The sequence below is a fragment of the Ovis aries genome, chromosome 3 (genome assembly GCF_016772045.2).
Source record: "Ovis aries strain OAR_USU_Benz2616 breed Rambouillet chromosome 3, ARS-UI_Ramb_v3.0, whole genome shotgun sequence".
Classification (NCBI taxonomy): domain Eukaryota; kingdom Metazoa; phylum Chordata; class Mammalia; order Artiodactyla; family Bovidae; genus Ovis; species Ovis aries.
This window is the reverse complement of record NC_056056.1, coordinates 131,281,978-131,300,287: the sequence shown is the minus strand read 5'-3', so window position 1 is coordinate 131,300,287 and position 18,310 is coordinate 131,281,978. Positions and strand designations below refer to the sequence as shown.

At 40.1% G+C, this 18,310-nt stretch overlaps 1 protein-coding gene across 2 annotated transcripts in view; it reads left to right on the top strand.

Moving 5' to 3' along the window:
* The window catches only part of FGD6 (FYVE, RhoGEF and PH domain containing 6), a 111,223-nt gene that overhangs the window by 82,370 nt on the left and 10,543 nt on the right, over positions 1 to 18,310 (top strand). Inside the window, exons 9-18 of one of the 2 annotated variants that reach the window (XM_004006264.6) lie at positions 1,886 to 1,936; positions 5,449 to 5,507; positions 5,591 to 5,662; positions 6,373 to 6,441; positions 6,975 to 7,058; positions 7,777 to 7,856; positions 13,638 to 13,740; positions 14,216 to 14,362; positions 15,192 to 15,294; positions 17,175 to 17,302. In XM_004006264.6, coding sequence (XP_004006313.1) covers positions 1,886 to 1,936; positions 5,449 to 5,507; positions 5,591 to 5,662; positions 6,373 to 6,441; positions 6,975 to 7,058; positions 7,777 to 7,856; positions 13,638 to 13,740; positions 14,216 to 14,362; positions 15,192 to 15,294; positions 17,175 to 17,302 — 896 coding nt within the window. The remainder of the gene's footprint in view (positions 1 to 1,885; positions 1,937 to 5,448; positions 5,508 to 5,590; positions 5,663 to 6,372; positions 6,442 to 6,974; positions 7,059 to 7,776; positions 7,857 to 13,637; positions 13,741 to 14,215; positions 14,363 to 15,191; positions 15,295 to 17,174; positions 17,303 to 18,310) is intronic. The other variant, XM_042246620.2, reaches the window with a different exon arrangement.

Genomic DNA, 18,310 nt, shown 5'->3' with positions numbered 1-18,310 from the left:
TTTGTTCCATAATATTGCTAAATGGAGATTGCATGGTAGTAACTCACTTCAGTCGTGTCTGACTCTTTGCAACCCCATGGACTGTAGCCTGCCAGGCTCCTCTGTTCATGGGACTCTCCAAGCCAGAATATTGGAGTGGGTTACCATACCCTCCTCCAGGAGATCTTCCTGACTCAGGGGTCAAAACTGCATCTCTTATGTCTCCTGCGTTGGCAGGCGTGTTCATTACCACTAGCGCCCACCTGGGGGGTGCAAGTGGTGTGATGGTCTCTGGCAAGATAGAACCTGTGTTGTGGCTCACAGAGGCTTAATGTCATCTACAGTATCTCGTAGTGGAGACTGGATCTGATAAAATGCATTCAGTCTTTTAATATGCCTTTCCTCTTTCCATTTCCCAGCTCCCACAGGAATTAGGATTGATTTTAGCTTTTATTGCCTTTTACCCACTAAGACAAAATCCTATATGAAAAAAATCATTTTTAAAAAATTCATTAAGTATTTCTTGTCCCTTGTATGCCAAGTCTCTGGCGAAGTGGTATGAGAGATAGAAAGATGATATCAGATGTGGGCAGGCCCTGCCCACAAGGAGCCTTGAATCTAATGAAAAACAAAATGATAGAAGGCATACAGTGCGTAACTGCTGTGTTATGTATTATTCAAAGGGAAAGAATAGTTCTTTCTAATGGAAAGTTTGGTAGGGGAGGAGGAATTTGAGATGAGCCTTGATGAATTATGAGTAGAATTTTTATATGCAGACAGAGAAAGGATTCAGAAGAATAGCGCATTAAAGACAAAAGGTACAGAGCCAGGGAACACACAGGAAGTGTTTAAGAAATTGTGCAGAATCAAACTTTAATAAGAACAAAGGGCTGGTGTAAGGCAGTAGCAAGAAAGAAAATCGGAACAGTCAGCAGGGACCACGTAGTGGGGTCTTGAAATTATAGGAAATGGGATTTGTTTTAATTTGATAGTTAAGTCGTCTAGCATTTCTCAACTGGAAGTGTCACTTTGAAATCCAGCAATATTCCTTGATGTTAAAGACAAATTAAATATAACCTATTGCCTTAATTTATTTTGTGTTGCAAGAGCTGCCGTGTACCATGTTGCTCATTTACAGACCATCTTCATCTGGACCAGGGTTTCTTCACTGCAGCCCTGTTGACAGTGTCCTAAAGTTGACATTAGGACAATCCTGTGCATTTGGAAGATGTGAAGGCGGCATCTCTGGCCTCTGACCCCTCAATGCCAGCGGTGTCCCCTTTCACCCAGTTGTGATAATCAGAAATATCTTCAGTCATTTTCAAATGTTTTGGGAGGGGGGTGGGGGGCAAAGTTGCCCCCGTTTGAGAACCATTGGTCTAGACACACGTATTGCATTTTGTGGTATTCTGGGCATTATTAGACTCTTAAGATTGATGAATCTGAGTCCCTTAGGCATTCAATTTATTAATGCTTGAATTTTGGAACTAGACGTACATCTGATCTTGGGATTTACTGTGTTGGAGTAAAAGTGTTGAGCTGGAGACCTGGATTCTGATCTTGGCTCTGCCACAAAGAGGTGGGATTACTTGGGTGAGACGTGTCCTCAGTAGCCCAATTACTCATCTCTAAAATCACCAGTGCAACCTCTAGGCTCTTTCTTAACTCTGATTCTGTGTCCTGATTTCAAATTGACCCCAGGGCTTTAGTCTTTCATTTTTAGAAAGTTAGCACAACCAGAATGAATGTGTATATTAACCAATAAGGCTGACTTATTGGTCTGACTAATAAGGCTGACTAATTTTTTTTCCTTAATACTTTAGTGTACTAAATACTGTGTGTGTGTGTGTGTATATATATATATATATATATATTTTTTTTTTTTTTTTTTTTTCCCCTTTTCTAGATTATTTGAAAAATCTCTTAGAAGACTCTGGAGATTACAGAGACACTCAAGGTAAATGATTCCTGTGGTCTCATGTGTTAGAAGTTTTTACGTTACATTCATTTGGACCTAGAAAGTAAAAATGTAACAAAACCCATATACAAAACTGTGTTTTATTCATAATAAGCCTTTTTAAACTCTGTTTTGGGCAGATGAAGATAGAACTAGATAAAGTCTTAGTGGCCTGGAAGCAGGTGAAATTATAGGGGCCAAAGATGCCCATGGCCAGGCAGCCGTGAGAACCAGCCCCCTGAAAGGGTGGTCCCAGCATGCTGTGTGGTCAGGAAGCTCCATCCTCCTGGGCTCAGTCTGTCTGTGCCAGGGTGCATTCACCTTCACTAAATGTCCACCAGCTTTCGAAAGCAGAGATTGAACCAATTGATCTGCAACGTCCTTTCAGGATTTAAAATCATGAGTCCATGAAGTGACCAAACAGTACAAATTAGAGGTAAGGTATAAAATAATCTATTACTCTGGGGCTGTTTAAAGATGGGCATTAGCTTTGTCATCCTTCCACTCCTTACCCCAATAGTACATATGGGGAATAGTCTAGTACAGTACAAGGGATTCATTGATATTCTTGGGATAATCCACTGTGTGTGTGTGTGTGTGTGTGCGCACACGTATGCACGCAAGTATGTCTGTCTCTCTCTCTCTTTCTCTTTCACACACACACACAGGGATTTAATTCCATTTGGGATAGTAGTGTTTTTTTCTATTTACTCCCAAACTACCTCTTTTAAATGTCATCTACAGAAACACCCTAGACAAATCCATCTCCACTCCATTCATCTTATGAATTTTGATCACATTCTTGTGCATCATCCTTTACATTATCAGATTACAAAGCTGAAAGGTCTTTAACCCATTCTGTAGAGACTCTTATTCATTCTGTTAGTCATTTTACTTCTTTTTCTCTAACATTTTCTATTCACAAGTGTTATGCTTTAAAGGGTGCTTTGTTAAAGGAAAAGATTGGAGTGGAGGATAGAACATGCTTCTTGTCTTTGGTGAACATGATTTAGTTGAAGAAGGACGTCTGTGATACCCTTCAGGTAAAGAACAAAGCAGATAGCTTTAAAGAAAGAATGCGCTGAGCAGTGTAGAATCATTTGAAAGAGGGAACAAAGTGTGAGAATTAAAGAGGCAGAGTTCTACTTAGAGAAAGGTGGAACCAGAGATGAATTGACTGGAGATGGTGGACGAGAGGAAGAATGGACATCAGGAAGATAAATATTTTAGACAGATTTGAACAGATCAGGCCTCAAGAAAACATCTGTCCCAGGGCTTCTGCCTTCAAAGAAAGTGCATTGTTAGGTCCATTTTGCCAGTAAAACAGAGGCAGGGCAGAGATTAAGGAGCTTGTTTAAAGGAAATTACACATTTTTGCAAAGACATGGCTTAGAATAAGCAGTGAATGGTGACATGTTCTATATGGCCAGAGGCAATGCAGTGCAGTGATGAGATTGCCCAAGGGCAAGAGAAAATGAGACTGTTGATAATATAGCTTTGGAAGGTGAGCAGAAGAGTTAAAGGGACAGAGTCACACAGGGCCTTGTAAAGGGATGACATGGGAAGAGTAGGGTTGCAGAATGGGTGGGAGACGTCAGAGCCTGGAGGCCAGGTGACCAAAGAGCAGCAGCTTTAGTACTTCATCCATTCATGAAATCTTCAAGCCTTTGTCCCTGTCCACTGGGAGTTCAAGCAGGTCAGAAAGCAGGGAATGTGTCTAGCCTCACCTCTTGATATCTTCCATGATGAGTGCCAACTGCAGTAAATTCCAATATGTGGTTGGAATCTGTATAAGAAGATACTGCTTTCCATGAATAAAGGTGATGATAACACATTTATTTTTGGTTGCACTGGGTCTTCGTTGCTGTGAGTGGGCTTTCTCTGGTTGCAGTGAGCAGAGCTACTCTTCATTGCGGAGAGCAGGCCACTCATCGTGATGGCTTCTCTTGTTGCAGAGTACAGGCTATAGGCGCGCAGGCTTCAGTGGCTGCAGTATATGGGGTCAGTAGTGGTGCCGCACAGGCTTAGCTGCTTCGCGGCATGTGGAATCGTCCCAGATCAGGGATCGAACCCATGTTCCCCGCATTAGCAGGTGGATTCTCATCCACTGTACTGCCCCATAATATATTTAAAGGCTACAGAAACCTCCAGGGTCGATACCAGAAAGAGTATCCCTTAGAAGGTATAGTTAGTCCCTCAGTCATGTCCAACTCTTTGTGACCCCGTGGACTGTAGCCCAGCAGCCTCCTCTGTCCATGGAATTCTCTAGGCAAGAATACTGGAGTGGGTAGCCATTCCCTTCTCCAGGGGATCTTTCCAATCCGTGGATCAAACCTGGATCTCCTGTAGATTACCAGCAGATTCTTAGCATCTGAGCCATCAGGGAATCCCAGTAGGTATAGTAGCTGGTCCAAAAAAAAAACCTCAAACCTTTTCCAGAAATCGATTTAAAAAAATAATCCTTTCATTGACAGTTACTGTCACTGGCACACCAGGCTCAGGAGAGTATGCTTCCCTCTCGAACACTCTGCCAGTTTTTCTCTGTGGAAGTGCTGCTGTCCTATGGGAGAGCTTTCTTTGTGGGGATTGCTAATTAGCATTGCAGGATATTTAACATCCCTGCCTCCTTCCCAGGAAGGGCCAGTGGACCTTCCCATCATTGTGACAAACAGAAGTTATCTTACACATATCCAGGCATTCCCTAGGGGAACACTGTTGTCTTGTATTGAGAACAGCCATGGCCCAAAAGGAGACAAGGGACACTTTTTCCTTTATATGTATAATGAAGATGGTAAGACTGAGTGAGACATTCAGAAACATTTGATATAAGGCAAAAAGTTAATAAAAAGAATAAAACACAGGTGAGGCTCAGTAACCCAACTCACAAAATAATGTGTGTAATTTCCTAAGATACAGTATGCTTCCATGTGGCATTTTTCCCTCTTGGGATCAGACTAAGAGAAGACAGCTAAGCCCTGACCTTTTTAAATCGAAGGTTCTCATAATTCTGGTTTCCTATCCCAGGATCCTCGTCTGTCAAGGCAGTTTATCCTGGAATGGTCCTCAGCTTCCAGTTAAATCCTATTCATATCCTTGTGGTCTCCAACAGCTCAAGTCTCAGTGCAAAACAATCCTGACTCCCTGCTGCTGATGTGCATGGTCTATAATGTGTCTTTTTTGGTTTTGGCCAGACTGCATGGTTATCGGTTCTTGGCTCCCTGATCAGAGGTTGAATCCGTACTCCCTGCAATGGCAGTCCTAACCATTGGGCTGCCAGGAATTCCCTATAATGTGTCTTCAGAGTCTGTCTTTGGCTCATTTCTTTTCATAAGTACTGTTTTTGCCTGTTTTCCCTTGGTTTTGCTCTCATCGAACTTCACCATGTGTATTTCTGCCCACGCACAGTTAACTGAGCTCTTCCACTAGCCGTCTTGTTACCTGGAATTGGTCAATGTTGCATTTCATTGGTAATGATGGTGATCAAATGCCCCTTCTGTTCCTACGTGTTTTAGATGCCCTTGCTGTTGTTATAGAGGTAGCCAACCACGCCAATGACACCATGAAGCAAGGAGTAAGTATCTTCATTTCAGTGGCTGTTGTACTGTTATGCTTGGGAGCTTATGCCTTCATATGCTCTGCATTCTCTTTCTGTAGGACAACTTCCAGAAACTTATGCAAATTCAGTACAGCTTAAATGGACACCATGAAATAGTTCAGCCTGGACGGGTGAGTGTTCTAGATTGCCTTTTACAAGCTTAATACAATGGATTTAGTCACCATTTGTAACTATTTTCATTTGAGTTATGAAAATAGGTTTTTTGTTATTGTTAGTCTTCAGTGACCCAATCTGGATTAACTGCCTTCATTCTATCCTTTAAAAACATGCATGATTTAAGTCACTGTAACAAGAAGTCCAATTCAATTAGGAGAATGGCAATGGACCCCACAGAGTATCTGATTAAATAGGATTGTTTTATTGTGTAATCCTAGCTGACCTCACACAGCGTTAAAGACAATTTCATTTCAAATCTTTAATGTAAGAGTGAATTTTGAGAGGAGGGGAAAATTATTGGTGTTCTGATGCTCTTCCTGGAGCACAAAAGTGGCTGAGGGAATGAATTCAGGAAATTTACAAAGTGCAATTGTCAGGATGTTGGCTCAGCCTCGGGATAAAGTACACACTCAGTCAGTTACATTTTAGATCACATGGTACCCCTGGGGTCAATATTGGCTTTATAGAATTCTGCTGGCTTATTCAATTCCTAAATGACTTTAAGGGTTTTAAAAGAAACCATGGCTGTAAAAAGCCACAAGGAAACTATGCTACCCAGCCTCCACACAAAACATCTGGGTAAAGAAGGTTGAAAAGGAAATTACATGTATACATATATTGTAGTTGTGATGGTACTAAATGGGCGTTCGTTTGGATGAATCAGGTTTTTCTCAAAGAAGGAATTCTGATGAAGCTGTCTCGGAAAGTCATGCAGCCCCGAATGTTTTTCCTGGTAAGTGGCCATGTGTGTTGCTGTTGAACCCAAGGCAGGGGTAATTGCTTAGGGAAAGGAGACCTCTGTTCAGGCCAGATAAGCTTGGCACATTCAAATAGCAGTTTTAGTGGGATCTTTGACTGTCTGGAGTGCTTATTTGCATGTCAAGTATAGGAAACAAAGTCTTTTATGGCGCATAAGTAGAAATTTACTTCCTTTTTGAATCTAGTTTATTTCATGTCTGATTTGGAAAAATTGATTCTGTCGGTGTTTTGTTTTGGCAGATTATAGTTCCTTAGTGGGATTTAGAATTTAGAAAATGTCAAATTTCTTATAGAACTCAGAAAGCGCATTTTCCAGAAATGGCCTTCTAGTGATATACTAATAGAACATCCTAGGTGGTTCTGATTTTATAAGCAGAATCTAAGTATTTTATTGAGAGAGTTTGAAGCAAAGAGGTAATTTTGTTCCTTTATTCCTGTGTCTTACCAGTATCTTTGTAGATAAAATTTCTTGCTTTACTTTGTCCTATGAAATGTTTCTACTTTCAGTTTAATGATGCCCTGTTGTATACAACACCAGTGCAGTCTGGGATGTACAAACTGAACAACATGCTATCATTGGCTGGAATGAAGGTCTGTGCATCTGTTAGAAGATATATATATATTTTTTAACCCAGATGTATTTAGAGAAAAATCCCTACAATGATAATTTTCTCATAATCCTTCTCTCTCCTGTCTCCATGTGTTCCTGTTCATGTGTTCACGTATTCATTTTTTTCCCTCGTATATTAATTTAGTTACAAGATATTTCCTGAGAACTGCTATAAACAAAACATGTTAATGACTTAGTGAAAAATACAAAGATGAATTGAAGCAGGATTCTTTTGTCTCCACCTTTGCTCTAAACCCCCATGAGTTTAGCAACTAGTGGGGAAGCAAATACACTGCATATCAATACCTATAAAATAGATGGTAATAAATAATCACTGTAAAGGCACAAAGTTTGTGGGAGCTCAGAAAATAAAGAACGGGTAGCTTTTCATGGGACATGGTGGAGGGATAGTTGGCAGTGAGAAAAGAGTGAAACTTGAGGAAGTCTTTTTGGAGGAAGAGCCAAGAATCTTAACAGAGTACGTCACATCTGGCCACACTGAGATGTGGGGAAAGGCATTCTTGGAAGAGGGAATAGGGTGAGCAAAGGCCTGAAGATGGGAAAGTTGGGCCTTTGAGTATGTGGGTGTTTACATTCTTGTGGAGCAGATGAGGGAGAGCATTGGGCAGTTTTAACTGCACATCAGAGATGAGGTTTTCCATAGGAAATGTCTGCTCAGTTCGTTTTGCTTTCTTCCAGGTCAGAAAACCCACCCAAGAAGCATATCAGAATGAACTTAAGATCGAAAGTGTAGAACGTTCCTTCATCCTCTCAGCCAGGTACATTTTACAAATACATATAAACATTTGCCAGTATTACAGGCTCAGATACCTGCAACATTTTCCACATTAAGGTTAACAACTAGACTTATTTTTCCCCCTTCTTTTCTCTCCTAATACCATGCAGTTTACTTTTTCTTTTTTAAATTTATTTTTATTAATTTATTTGACAGCGCCAGGTCTTCATTGCAGCATGTGGGATCTAGTTACCTTACCAGAGGAACGAGATCCCAGCCCCTCAGCATTAGGAACGAGGAGTCTTAGCCACTGGACCATCAGGGAGTCCCCCATGCAGTTTACTCTTGATTTACCGTGTAGGGAGAATGTCTGAGAGCTGATACAGTAGGATGCTGGAAGCACAAATATTAAAATGTCCCTCTGAATGGAGTAATAATGCTAAAAAGTGCTTTGCCAATCATTGTTTTTGAAGTGGGTATTTCAAATCCTTCTACAGTGATATGCAATGTTTTTTAAAACATCTAACGCTTTATATTTTACAAGGAAGTTTTCATGTAACATTCCAAGGTCATAACAAATCTATTGAGGTAGGTGTCATAAAAGTGAGGAAGACCAAGTAACAGAAAAATTGAGTTGTCCATTGCTGGCAAAGTCAGGATATGAACAGAACTTTTTTTGGTTTTAATTCTGTTGTTATTTTAATACCACTTTGCCTCTAATAGAAACCTACAGTGATTTACGTGTACTGCAAAATATATGACCATAATGTAAATCAAGTGCTGAGGAAACCTGAAACTGTATGACTCATACAGGTACATTATTCAGGTTTGGCTAGGTGCCAGGAGTGGCTGTCTGGCAGGATTTGACTGGTGAAGGGAAAGACACCAACAGCTCTAGCTTGCTCGACTGCCAGATCTGGATAACAAGTCTGGGTGGCTCTCAGACTTCACCCCGATGTAATCAAAATAGCAACAAACCCTTACATGGTGCTTACTCTGTGCTCGGGACTATCCTGAGTACTTTCTGTGTATTAATTCATTAAATCTTCACAATAACTTTTTTAGGTGAGTTACTACTATTATACCCATTTTATGGTGAAAAAAGTCAACCAGCTATTAAGTAGCAGAGCCAGTGGAGCTGAAATTTGGATCTGACACTAAAATTCATTCTTTTAACTGTTCTAATGTTGCCTATGTCCGTGGATGTCAAGGCCTCAGACCAAATGTGCCAGCTTCCCAAATGAGACCACAGGAGCAGCTCCCTGGGTCATGTCACTCTTCTGAAATAGAATGGCCACTGCTGTCTGATACTAAATCTCAGGATGCCAGGAGAAGACAAACTCTTGTATTCCGGGTTTGTCACGTGCTTTCCAGATACTGGCTAGAGCAAGCAGAGCTCTGTCAAGGGAGGGAGTACTTGAAGCATCCTTTAGATCAGTATTTAAAATGTGAAAGTAGGGGACTTGCCTGGTTGCTCAGTGGTTAGGACTCCACGCTTTCACTGCCCAGGGCCCAGGTTCAATACCTGGTCGGGGATCTAAGATCCCATGAGCCGAGCCGTGCAGCCAAATTTTTTTTTTTTTTTTTTCAAGAAAGTGAGAAAAAAGTTTGATCGCCTGAAACTATGTGATTTTTCCCCTTTCTTTTCTTTCTTTCTTGAATTAGCACAAAAAATGCAAAGAATATCAAGTTCTGGTATATCAGGTTCCTGGTGAATACTTCAGCTTGGTTCTTAAAATCAAGAAATTTATTTTCAAAGATCCAAAGAGGAAATGCTTATAGGGAAGTTAAGTTTTCAATTGTTCTTAAGTTTTCTAACTAAAATGTGCTTTGATAAACATTCTGTTTATTAAAAATTAAACAATTCAGAAAATGATGGTCAGTCTTTCTTTCTTTGGTTGCCTATCAGTTATATATCTAGATTATGTGTGTTTTTATCAGATCTGGCTCCTAGAATGATCTAGTAAGATCACTGAATTTTTAAGTGTGATGGGAAACTATCCAAAGGTTTTAAGCCAAGAATTGGTGTGACCTCATTTTTCATTTTTAAAAAAGCACACTATCTGCTCTGTAGATGACAGGCCACCAGAGGCTAGAGTAGAAGTTGGAAGACCGGATAGGAGGCTGTCGATGGTGAGGTCTGGACTATGGTTAGTCTGAGGTCTGGCCTTCAGTTAGATTTGATGGAGAAAGGGCAGTTAGGGATAGCCTCCCTCAGGTCCTGTGTCTGTTGAGGTATGAAGGGTAAGTAGGAGTTAGACAGCTTGGCAAAGAGAAAAAGAGGGGGCTCTTGGCCACTGGGAGTGGTGGGAATGAAGATCCTGAGGTGGAGCAGGCGGCGTGGCGTGTTCAAAGAACTGAAAAGCCACTGTGTCTTGAACATAGCAAATGAGAGGGAAAGTGAGCCGAGATAAACCTGAAGGGACAGGGAGAAAAATTACACAGAACTGTCTTGTGGATTTTGGTGTTTAGCCTAAGAGCCACAGGAAACCACTGGGAGGTTTATACAAAGGAATGATGTGATCATATTGGCATTTTAAAAAGAATATCTGGTTACTCTGGGGAGGATAGTTTGAGAGGGAACTGAAGGCGGTGAGTAGTGGGACATAGGAAATGAGAGAGGCAGCAAGATTGAGTCTTTAGCTTGGACAGTGTATCAGGTTGCTGCGATAGGTAACTGGGAGCTTTGGGGAGAAATCAGGAATTAAGGTTCAGAGTGGGAGATCCCCTGGGGAAGGAAATGGTAACCTGCTCCAGTATTCTTGCCTGGAAAATGCCACGGACAGAGGAGCCTGGTGGGCTCCAGTTCATGGGGTCTCAAACAGTCAGGCGCGACTGAGCAGAGGCACACAGGTGCATATTGAGTGAGTTGCCTATAAGTCATCAGCCAGCACAGAGGTAGTTTATGCCAGGAGCTGGATGTCAGAAGGGAGACTAGACTGGAGGCATGTCCTGGGTAGTCATCAGTTTAGAGGTGGTGACTGAAGGCAGCAGACTGACTGGGAGTACGCAGGGAGACCCCAGAGTCCCCTGGTTAGATCCTGTAATTCTTCCAGTCACACATTAGTCATCACTTCTGCAAAGCCTCCTCTACTACCCAAATAAGGTAGTTTACTATTTCTGCATTACTTATCTACTTCACCCTTACTGTATTGTACGGTGATTACTTGTTCTTAGGACTCACCTCAGTTGGGTGTCAGCACTTGGAAGTGAAGGGTACTCTTGTGCCCGATTCACAGCATTATGTCTGGGCCATAGGAGGCTCCCATAAATGTTATACAAGTGAACTGAAATGGTGGGGTGTTTGGACCCCAGAGTAGCATCCCACAGTTAACACAAGAAGGCCATGGTGTGTCAGGTCGAGCACCCAGAAATCCCTTCTATTGGAGAATTTTTTCCCTTAGAAATTCTTCCCAATCAGTGGTGAAAAGGTGCTTGGTTGGTGCAAATTTGCTTTCTGGTAGTGTCCACATCCCATAAAGAAAAGAATACTTGGCTTAACTGTGTTTTCATAGGAGGAAGATGCTGATTCTTCTTTTGACCATGTCACAAAAGCAGGGCTAGAATGTCTGCACTTGATGCTCGAGGCAGATGTGTGTGGTCTCTGAGACATGTTTTATCAAGAGCTGATAAACATTGTTTTGGCAGAAGCCCACACAAGAAAAAGCCAGGAATAACCGAATGAAAGAACAGCATATGTGACATGATTTGCAGTCGAATCACATTCCACATGCTCCCAGGGCTCCAGAAAAACCAGACAGCAATCCTCACATTAGCCATCTGTCTCTCTGCTTTCTGTTACCTTTTCCAGTGAAAAGTTGGGGAAGGAGAGAAGGCGGGGGGACAGTAATATTTTATGAATGTTTACCCAGAACCTGGGCCCATGTTCTCATAGCACAACTCTTCAGAGGACAGGAACGGGCTAGAGATGGCCTGGTGGTGAAGGGTTCCCTCCTTAGCCACACCTGGGTCTGATACCAAGTCACCATTTATTACAGCAGCCTGTTATCTAAGGCATCGCAAGTGACGCAGAGGTATAGAGTCTGCCTGCCGATGCAAGAAATACAGGTTTGATCCCTGGATCGGGAAGATCCGTTGGAAAGGAAATGGCAACCCATTCCATTTGTCTGGAGAATCCTACGGACAGAGGAGCCTGGTGGGCTCCAGTCCATGGGGTCACAGAGAGTCAGACAGGACTGAGCACCTGAGCATCATATTATCTAAAGCAAATTATCTAACGATTCAAGTCTTCACATTGCTTTTCTATAGATGGAGATGGGGTGTGAAATTGGGATTGGGGGAGAGAGAGATTCCTCTGAGGGTATGAGGTGTGATGGCATTTGCACAGAGAGCATTCAGCACAACTGGCTGATAATGTGGTCAATGTTAAATTAGCAGCAGCTAGTGGGACAGTGATGGTGGAATAGTAGAGGTAACTGAGGTGGGTTTGGTTTGGTTTAGAGAGATAGGGGCTATTTCATTTTGGTTATGATATATAATGAAACTTTGAAAAATATACTAGTTTTAAAATTTTGTTTGTAAACTGGATACCTTCCTTTTAATATCTGTATGAGTGCATTTTCTAAATGGTACTGAAGCCATTTAGTTAGAAGGTTCATTTCTGAGAATGATTATGGTGGGGAAGGTTAAAGTATCTCCTTGATGTGCTCTGGATTCATCAAAATATGCCTATTTGTATAATTTTTTATGATGGAATTTTTCCTTTTAAAGTCATTACTTAAAATTTATGCACTTAAAATTAGAATGAGGACTACATCAAACCTGCATATTTGGTCACTAAGACTCAAAAATTACCAAGGTTCTGCCACAGATTTTCCTTTTTTCTAAAAGTACTTTAAAACAAATGGCAAATATCAGGTCATTTTACTCCTGCATACTTGAGTATGCTTCTCTTAAAAATAAGAAAACGCTCATTTTCTTACACAGTAACATTCCCATTATTATAATGGATTTTTATTATGATACAGTTTTATATTTATTATTAAATTCTCTTTCTTTCTACAAAGACACACACACACACACACACAATACCTAAAATGTGTCTCCCCTCCTGAGTTTACAAAACAAATGCACCAATATCGGTAATGATTCTGAGTCACCATAGAATTTTTTTAGAGGGCCTCTTTGCAAAAACATAGAACAAGAACGCATTTTTCTGAGCAGGCTATCCCCCTATTTGGCCCATTTCTATTTATATCTGGGTCACACGCTTCCTGATGAACTGAGGGTAAGAACAGAAAATGTGATGGACTGAATTGGTAGAGGAACCCTAATAACCACTGAAGGCTCTCTACCTTATTAACCACGCCTTCAGCTTCTGTTTATGACACCAAAACTATGTTTCCTTTACTCTAGTGCCCTTTCTAGAGTATTCAGTAACCTAAAAATATTTAGTATTCTGTGTTGTAAATTTGGATTTAAAACTTGATTCCTTGGAATATTTTTAAAGCTAGGATTATATCTCAGGAAGCTCCTTGTTTATATAAGTAATCACAATTATTAATTGCATGAATAGCCCTTAAATCGAACAAAAATACCTCCAAATTTAGGAGACTTCCAAAGCCATTCAGTTTTAGAAAGTGGTATCTTTGGAAAGAAGAAAAGTGTTGTGTTTGCTAAAATGCCATATGTTCTTTAAATGCCCGCTGGTTATTTGTGCCCAGAAACCCCTAAGTTGTTGCCTGTGACTCACATTGTTGGAGGGTGGTGGAATCTGTTGCCATGGCAGAAGGAAAAAAAGTAAGAAAAAGGCAAAGAATAAGAGCTGACATCTGGCTGATACAACCTCTTTTGCCCCCAACAGTTCTGCCCCAGAAAGGGATGAATGGCTCGAAGCCATTTCCAGGTCAATAGAAGAGTATGCCAAGAAAAGAATCACATTCTGTCCTAGTCGGAGTCTTGATGAGGTATTGTCTTTTCCTTTGTGTGTTTTTTAAGTGCATTTCAAACCATTTCACCTTAAACTTTTCCCAGGGGTTTAGAAAAGCAGCATATGCTTCACAGAAGGATTGGGTATGTGCATAATTTCAGAGCCTAAATGTTTATTCTATTAATGTCTACAAGTCTAGGATAGTATATAGGGCATTCATATTTTTTCTGGTTATAAGACCTCACTGTAGAAAATACAGTAGTGTAGTTTGAGGAAGAAACTAATCAGCTGTCATTGCACTACCACAGGCAATGGTAGTACAGTTTTGCACTAGGGGATTGTTGGAATGTAGCTAATCTTAATGTCCTGAGAAGATGAAAACTACGATTGTTCCTGTTTCATCCGCATCCTTAATGATACCATCAGCATTGTGAGCCTCCAGTGCAAAATAAAAAGATGGGAGCTGTAGCAGGCAGTGTGCCTAGAAATAATCAGAAGTCATTCTTCTACAGGCTGACTCAGAAAACAAAGATGAGGTTAGTCCTCTTGGATCTAAGGCTCCCATCTGGATTCCTGATACCAGGGCCACCATGTGTATGATCTGCACCAGTGAATTTACTCTCACCTGGAGACGACATCACTGCCGGGCCTGCGGAAAGGTTGGAGAGGATCACACTCACTTCCCTTGTGATTTTCAATAGCTCCACACTGTACATGGTGAAGAAGTGTATTTCCCCTTGTAAACCATTGTAGGGTAGGGAGGAAAGAGATACTGTCTCACGACTGGTATCTCCCCCTAAACGTTTAGCATGAGGCAATCTTGTTAGGAAACTTACTGCTTCTACCCCAAGATTACTTTAGGATGTCAATAGTAGAACGTGTTCATTTAAAAAAAAAAAAACTAACAAATTCACAATTAAATAGTTGCTCACATTTATAGGTAATTGTTGAAACTACATTTGTCCCAATACTACGTTCTTAACAGGAGGAAACTTTCAGTGTTGAAGTTACCCTTTGTGATGTTTCTAAGTTTTCATAATATTATCAGTAAAATGTGCATAGTAACAATGAAATCAGAGAGTGACTGTAAAGATTTCGTGGATGTTATTTAGAGAACATTTAATACAGTCCAGACACTACGAAGAGGTACAGCAGAGGTGTTCATGGTTACAGCAGCGATGATGGCAATGACGGTGATGACGGTGCAGCTAACAAAGCACTTACTACCCACCAGGCACTGTTCTAAACATTTTGCACCTGTTAACTCCATTAGTATGTTATTATCTGTCATAAGCAATCAGTGATAATCTGTGGCCTCTTCAAATGTGGTATTGTGTGTGAGTTCCCTACATACCTCTGCTGAGTGGTTATTGAGACTCAATGACTATGAACAGGTTTTGAAAAGGAGACTGAGCTATAAATTGTGCCTGATGGTTTAGATACAAAGGTTATTCTAAATGAAATGAAATAATTCCAATGTGTTTGCAGATTGTATGCCAAGCTTGTTCATCAAACAAGTGTGGCTTAGATTACCTGAAAAATCAACCAGCAAGAGTATGTGAACACTGTTTCCAAGAACTGCAGAAATTAGGTAATGTATAAGTAAAATTTAACTGAAAATTCCTTTATGCCCCAGATGCTTGCAAAAAACCTTCTAAAAGAATCGTCATAGGGCCTGTTAGCAATATAATTGGTGATACTTCTCTCAAAATATTAAATATCTTGCTTTCTTAATTTAGTTAAGCTTTCTTTTTCTTTATTTTAAATTTATTTATTTTTACTTGGAGGATAATTGCTTTACAGTTTCGTCTCGGTTACTGCCATACATAAACATGAATCAGCCATAGGTATACAAATGTCCCCTCCCTCTTGAACCTCCTCCCATCTCCCACCCCTCTAGGTGTCACATAGCACTGGATAGTTAAGCTTTCTTCACTCATATTTTGTGATGATTCCAGGAAAGGTTGCACTGAAACTTATTTTTATTCAAAAAAGGGTTTTGCTAAGGATTCTATTGTAGAAGTATAATCACAGGATGAAATGCTTCGAACAGTTACAAGGGAACTTTAGCTTCTGAGTAATTTTCAAGTTTCTAGTTTCACATCTATGTGTATTACAAATCATTTTTATCTATCAGTCAAGTAGTTCTCTATGAAAACATACCAAGTGGCGCTTTGTTAGCCTTATTCTTTCTATTCACTTGGACTGATGTGTGAGGTTTTATTCTAAATCTAAATGTGCAGCTTTTTACCAGCTACAAAATGATGAGTTATATCTGCCTGCAAGTATCCATTCCCCCAGTTAAGATGAATGCAGCTCAGGTCTACATTTTGAGAGAAGATCCTTTAGTTAGAATTCCTGAAACTTAGAGAATCTACACTTTTAAAAGATGATCCTTCATGGCAATGAAGAATAGCTTTTCATTAGCAGGTGAGAATGTCTAAGTGAATAAAACTGGATGACATGCTATTTCAAAATCCATACTTTAATAGAGGAATTGTTTGTTATTTTCTGTACACATTTTCCAAAAAGAAACATTCATCTGATCTTCTGCCAGCCTTATGTTCCTCCCTCTGTTCTCTGAGTAGCTAATATAGGCTGAAACATTCAAAATCCATTGTTGAATACTCCGCTGTCACCCATTTGGTCAATAAATCTTGTCAAATTTATCTTCCTGTCCTGCTCTTGACTTCTGCATCTCCACCCTAACAGAGCCTTCATTATCTTTCATCTGACTACTGTCCTACTTTCCTAACAGGTTTTTCTCTTGCAAATCCTTCCCCTTTCCTACTGTCACATTTAGTTTTCTAAATTGAGTCTACTTCCCAGCCCAGAAGGCTTTTAATTTCCCACTGCCTAAAAGACAGTCCTTAGAACCAGTCCTCTTTTTTCCACCTTCACCTCCAAATAAATGATCTAATTTCATATCTCTCTGCTTTTGCTTATGCTGACTTTTCTTCACGAAGTGTTCTTCCTCCTCTTTTTTGCTTGCCAGACTCCTACTTATACCTTGATGCCAGCTTCAGCTTTCCTTGAACGTCTGCAGTCAAAATTAATTACTGCCTCCTCTTGCCTTATAGTCTCTTTTCGGAAATTTTATGTAATGTTATTTGGTCATATATTAGATACTAAATGATGTTGTTAGTTTTTTTTTTTTTAAGTCAGGAGAGAAGTTTTTTCAATTTAGTTTTTTAAGTTGGTAGTACATGAACATGTTTCAGAATTCTGAAGGCATAAAGGGGCAATTCTCTCATATGGTTTGCAGTTGAAAAAAGTAAAAAATAGACAGTGGAAAGTCTTCCTTCCACTCAACTTCCACCCATTTGGCTTCCTTTCCCGGGAGCCTCAGTGACACAAGTCTCTTAAGTATCCTTCCGTGGATATTTTGCACAACAGTGTTTATTGACTTGGATTAAATTGAATTGCAGAATGTTTACCGTTGGTTCCATAAGTGTACCTGGTTTGTTTTAGATCACCAGCACTCTCCTAAGTTTGGATCCCCTGGAAATCACAAATCTCCTTCCAGCGCCTTATCATCAGTCTTACATAGTATTCCATCAGGGAGGAAACAGAAAAAAATCCCAGCTGCTCTTAAAGAAGTAAGTGTTTCCATTAAACTTGCAACTTGATAGAGGCTGAATTATTCATACCCAGATAGTGCTTTAGTTTTTCTTTCATAAAGGAAGATGCCATTTCCTACCACTGTTAAGACATGCATTTTAATACTGAAGATGGATATGGCTTAGGCCTCCCTTATCTCCCTTATGACCTGAGTCATTTAGAAAATGACTGTTGAAAGGTTTGGAAAGCATTTTATAGCAGTGATAGAAAGTAAAGATAACTTGGACTCATGTTAATTTTTAAAATTACTTTGAGGAGACCCCTTATCAGAGGGAAGAAGTCTATAAACTATTGGGGGCAATTTTGTTAGCATTTACTCATCTACATGGCTTATTTTTTTTCGGCATTAGTAGGTTATATAAAACTGATATAGTAGATTGTTCACTGATAGTTGGTTGTTCTTCCTTCAACTTAACAGAAAAAGTTTTAAGTTTTAATAACCTACAAAGCTTGACCTGCCCCTGGAGTAAATCCATATGCATCTCTGATATCCTGTCCCAGTTCCTCAAAGTCAAGTGTTAAATCAGCCGATGTCAAGAGATCAAATAGTCCTGCCTTTCTAGTCACTCCTGTTTTGGTTAGTTGATTAATTGGTTTTGTGCCCAGGAAAAGTAGCGTTTTAAAGTTTGTTCTCTTGCTTGTTTGCTGTCGAGGTGTTCCATCATGAAAAGTGGAAGAAAGGAACTCTAAAATTTTGATGAAGATCATGTTCCTCATGTAAAGTTGAGCATATTTCATCATGGCTGTTGAAATACTAGGAAGTGATTTATAGCCAGTCTCATGAAATAGTAAGAATAGGATTTACAGTTCCATTTGCCAAGTTTCATGTGAAACTGGATAAGCCGGCTAGGTGAATACCTCTTAACTCTTTTTCTTCTATCACACAATTCCTGAATCTAAGTCTACATTCAAAAACTTTGAAGTTTTTAACCAACTGAAATAATTTTCAGTTCTTTGTAATTTTTCACTTCTCCATGTTGATGTCA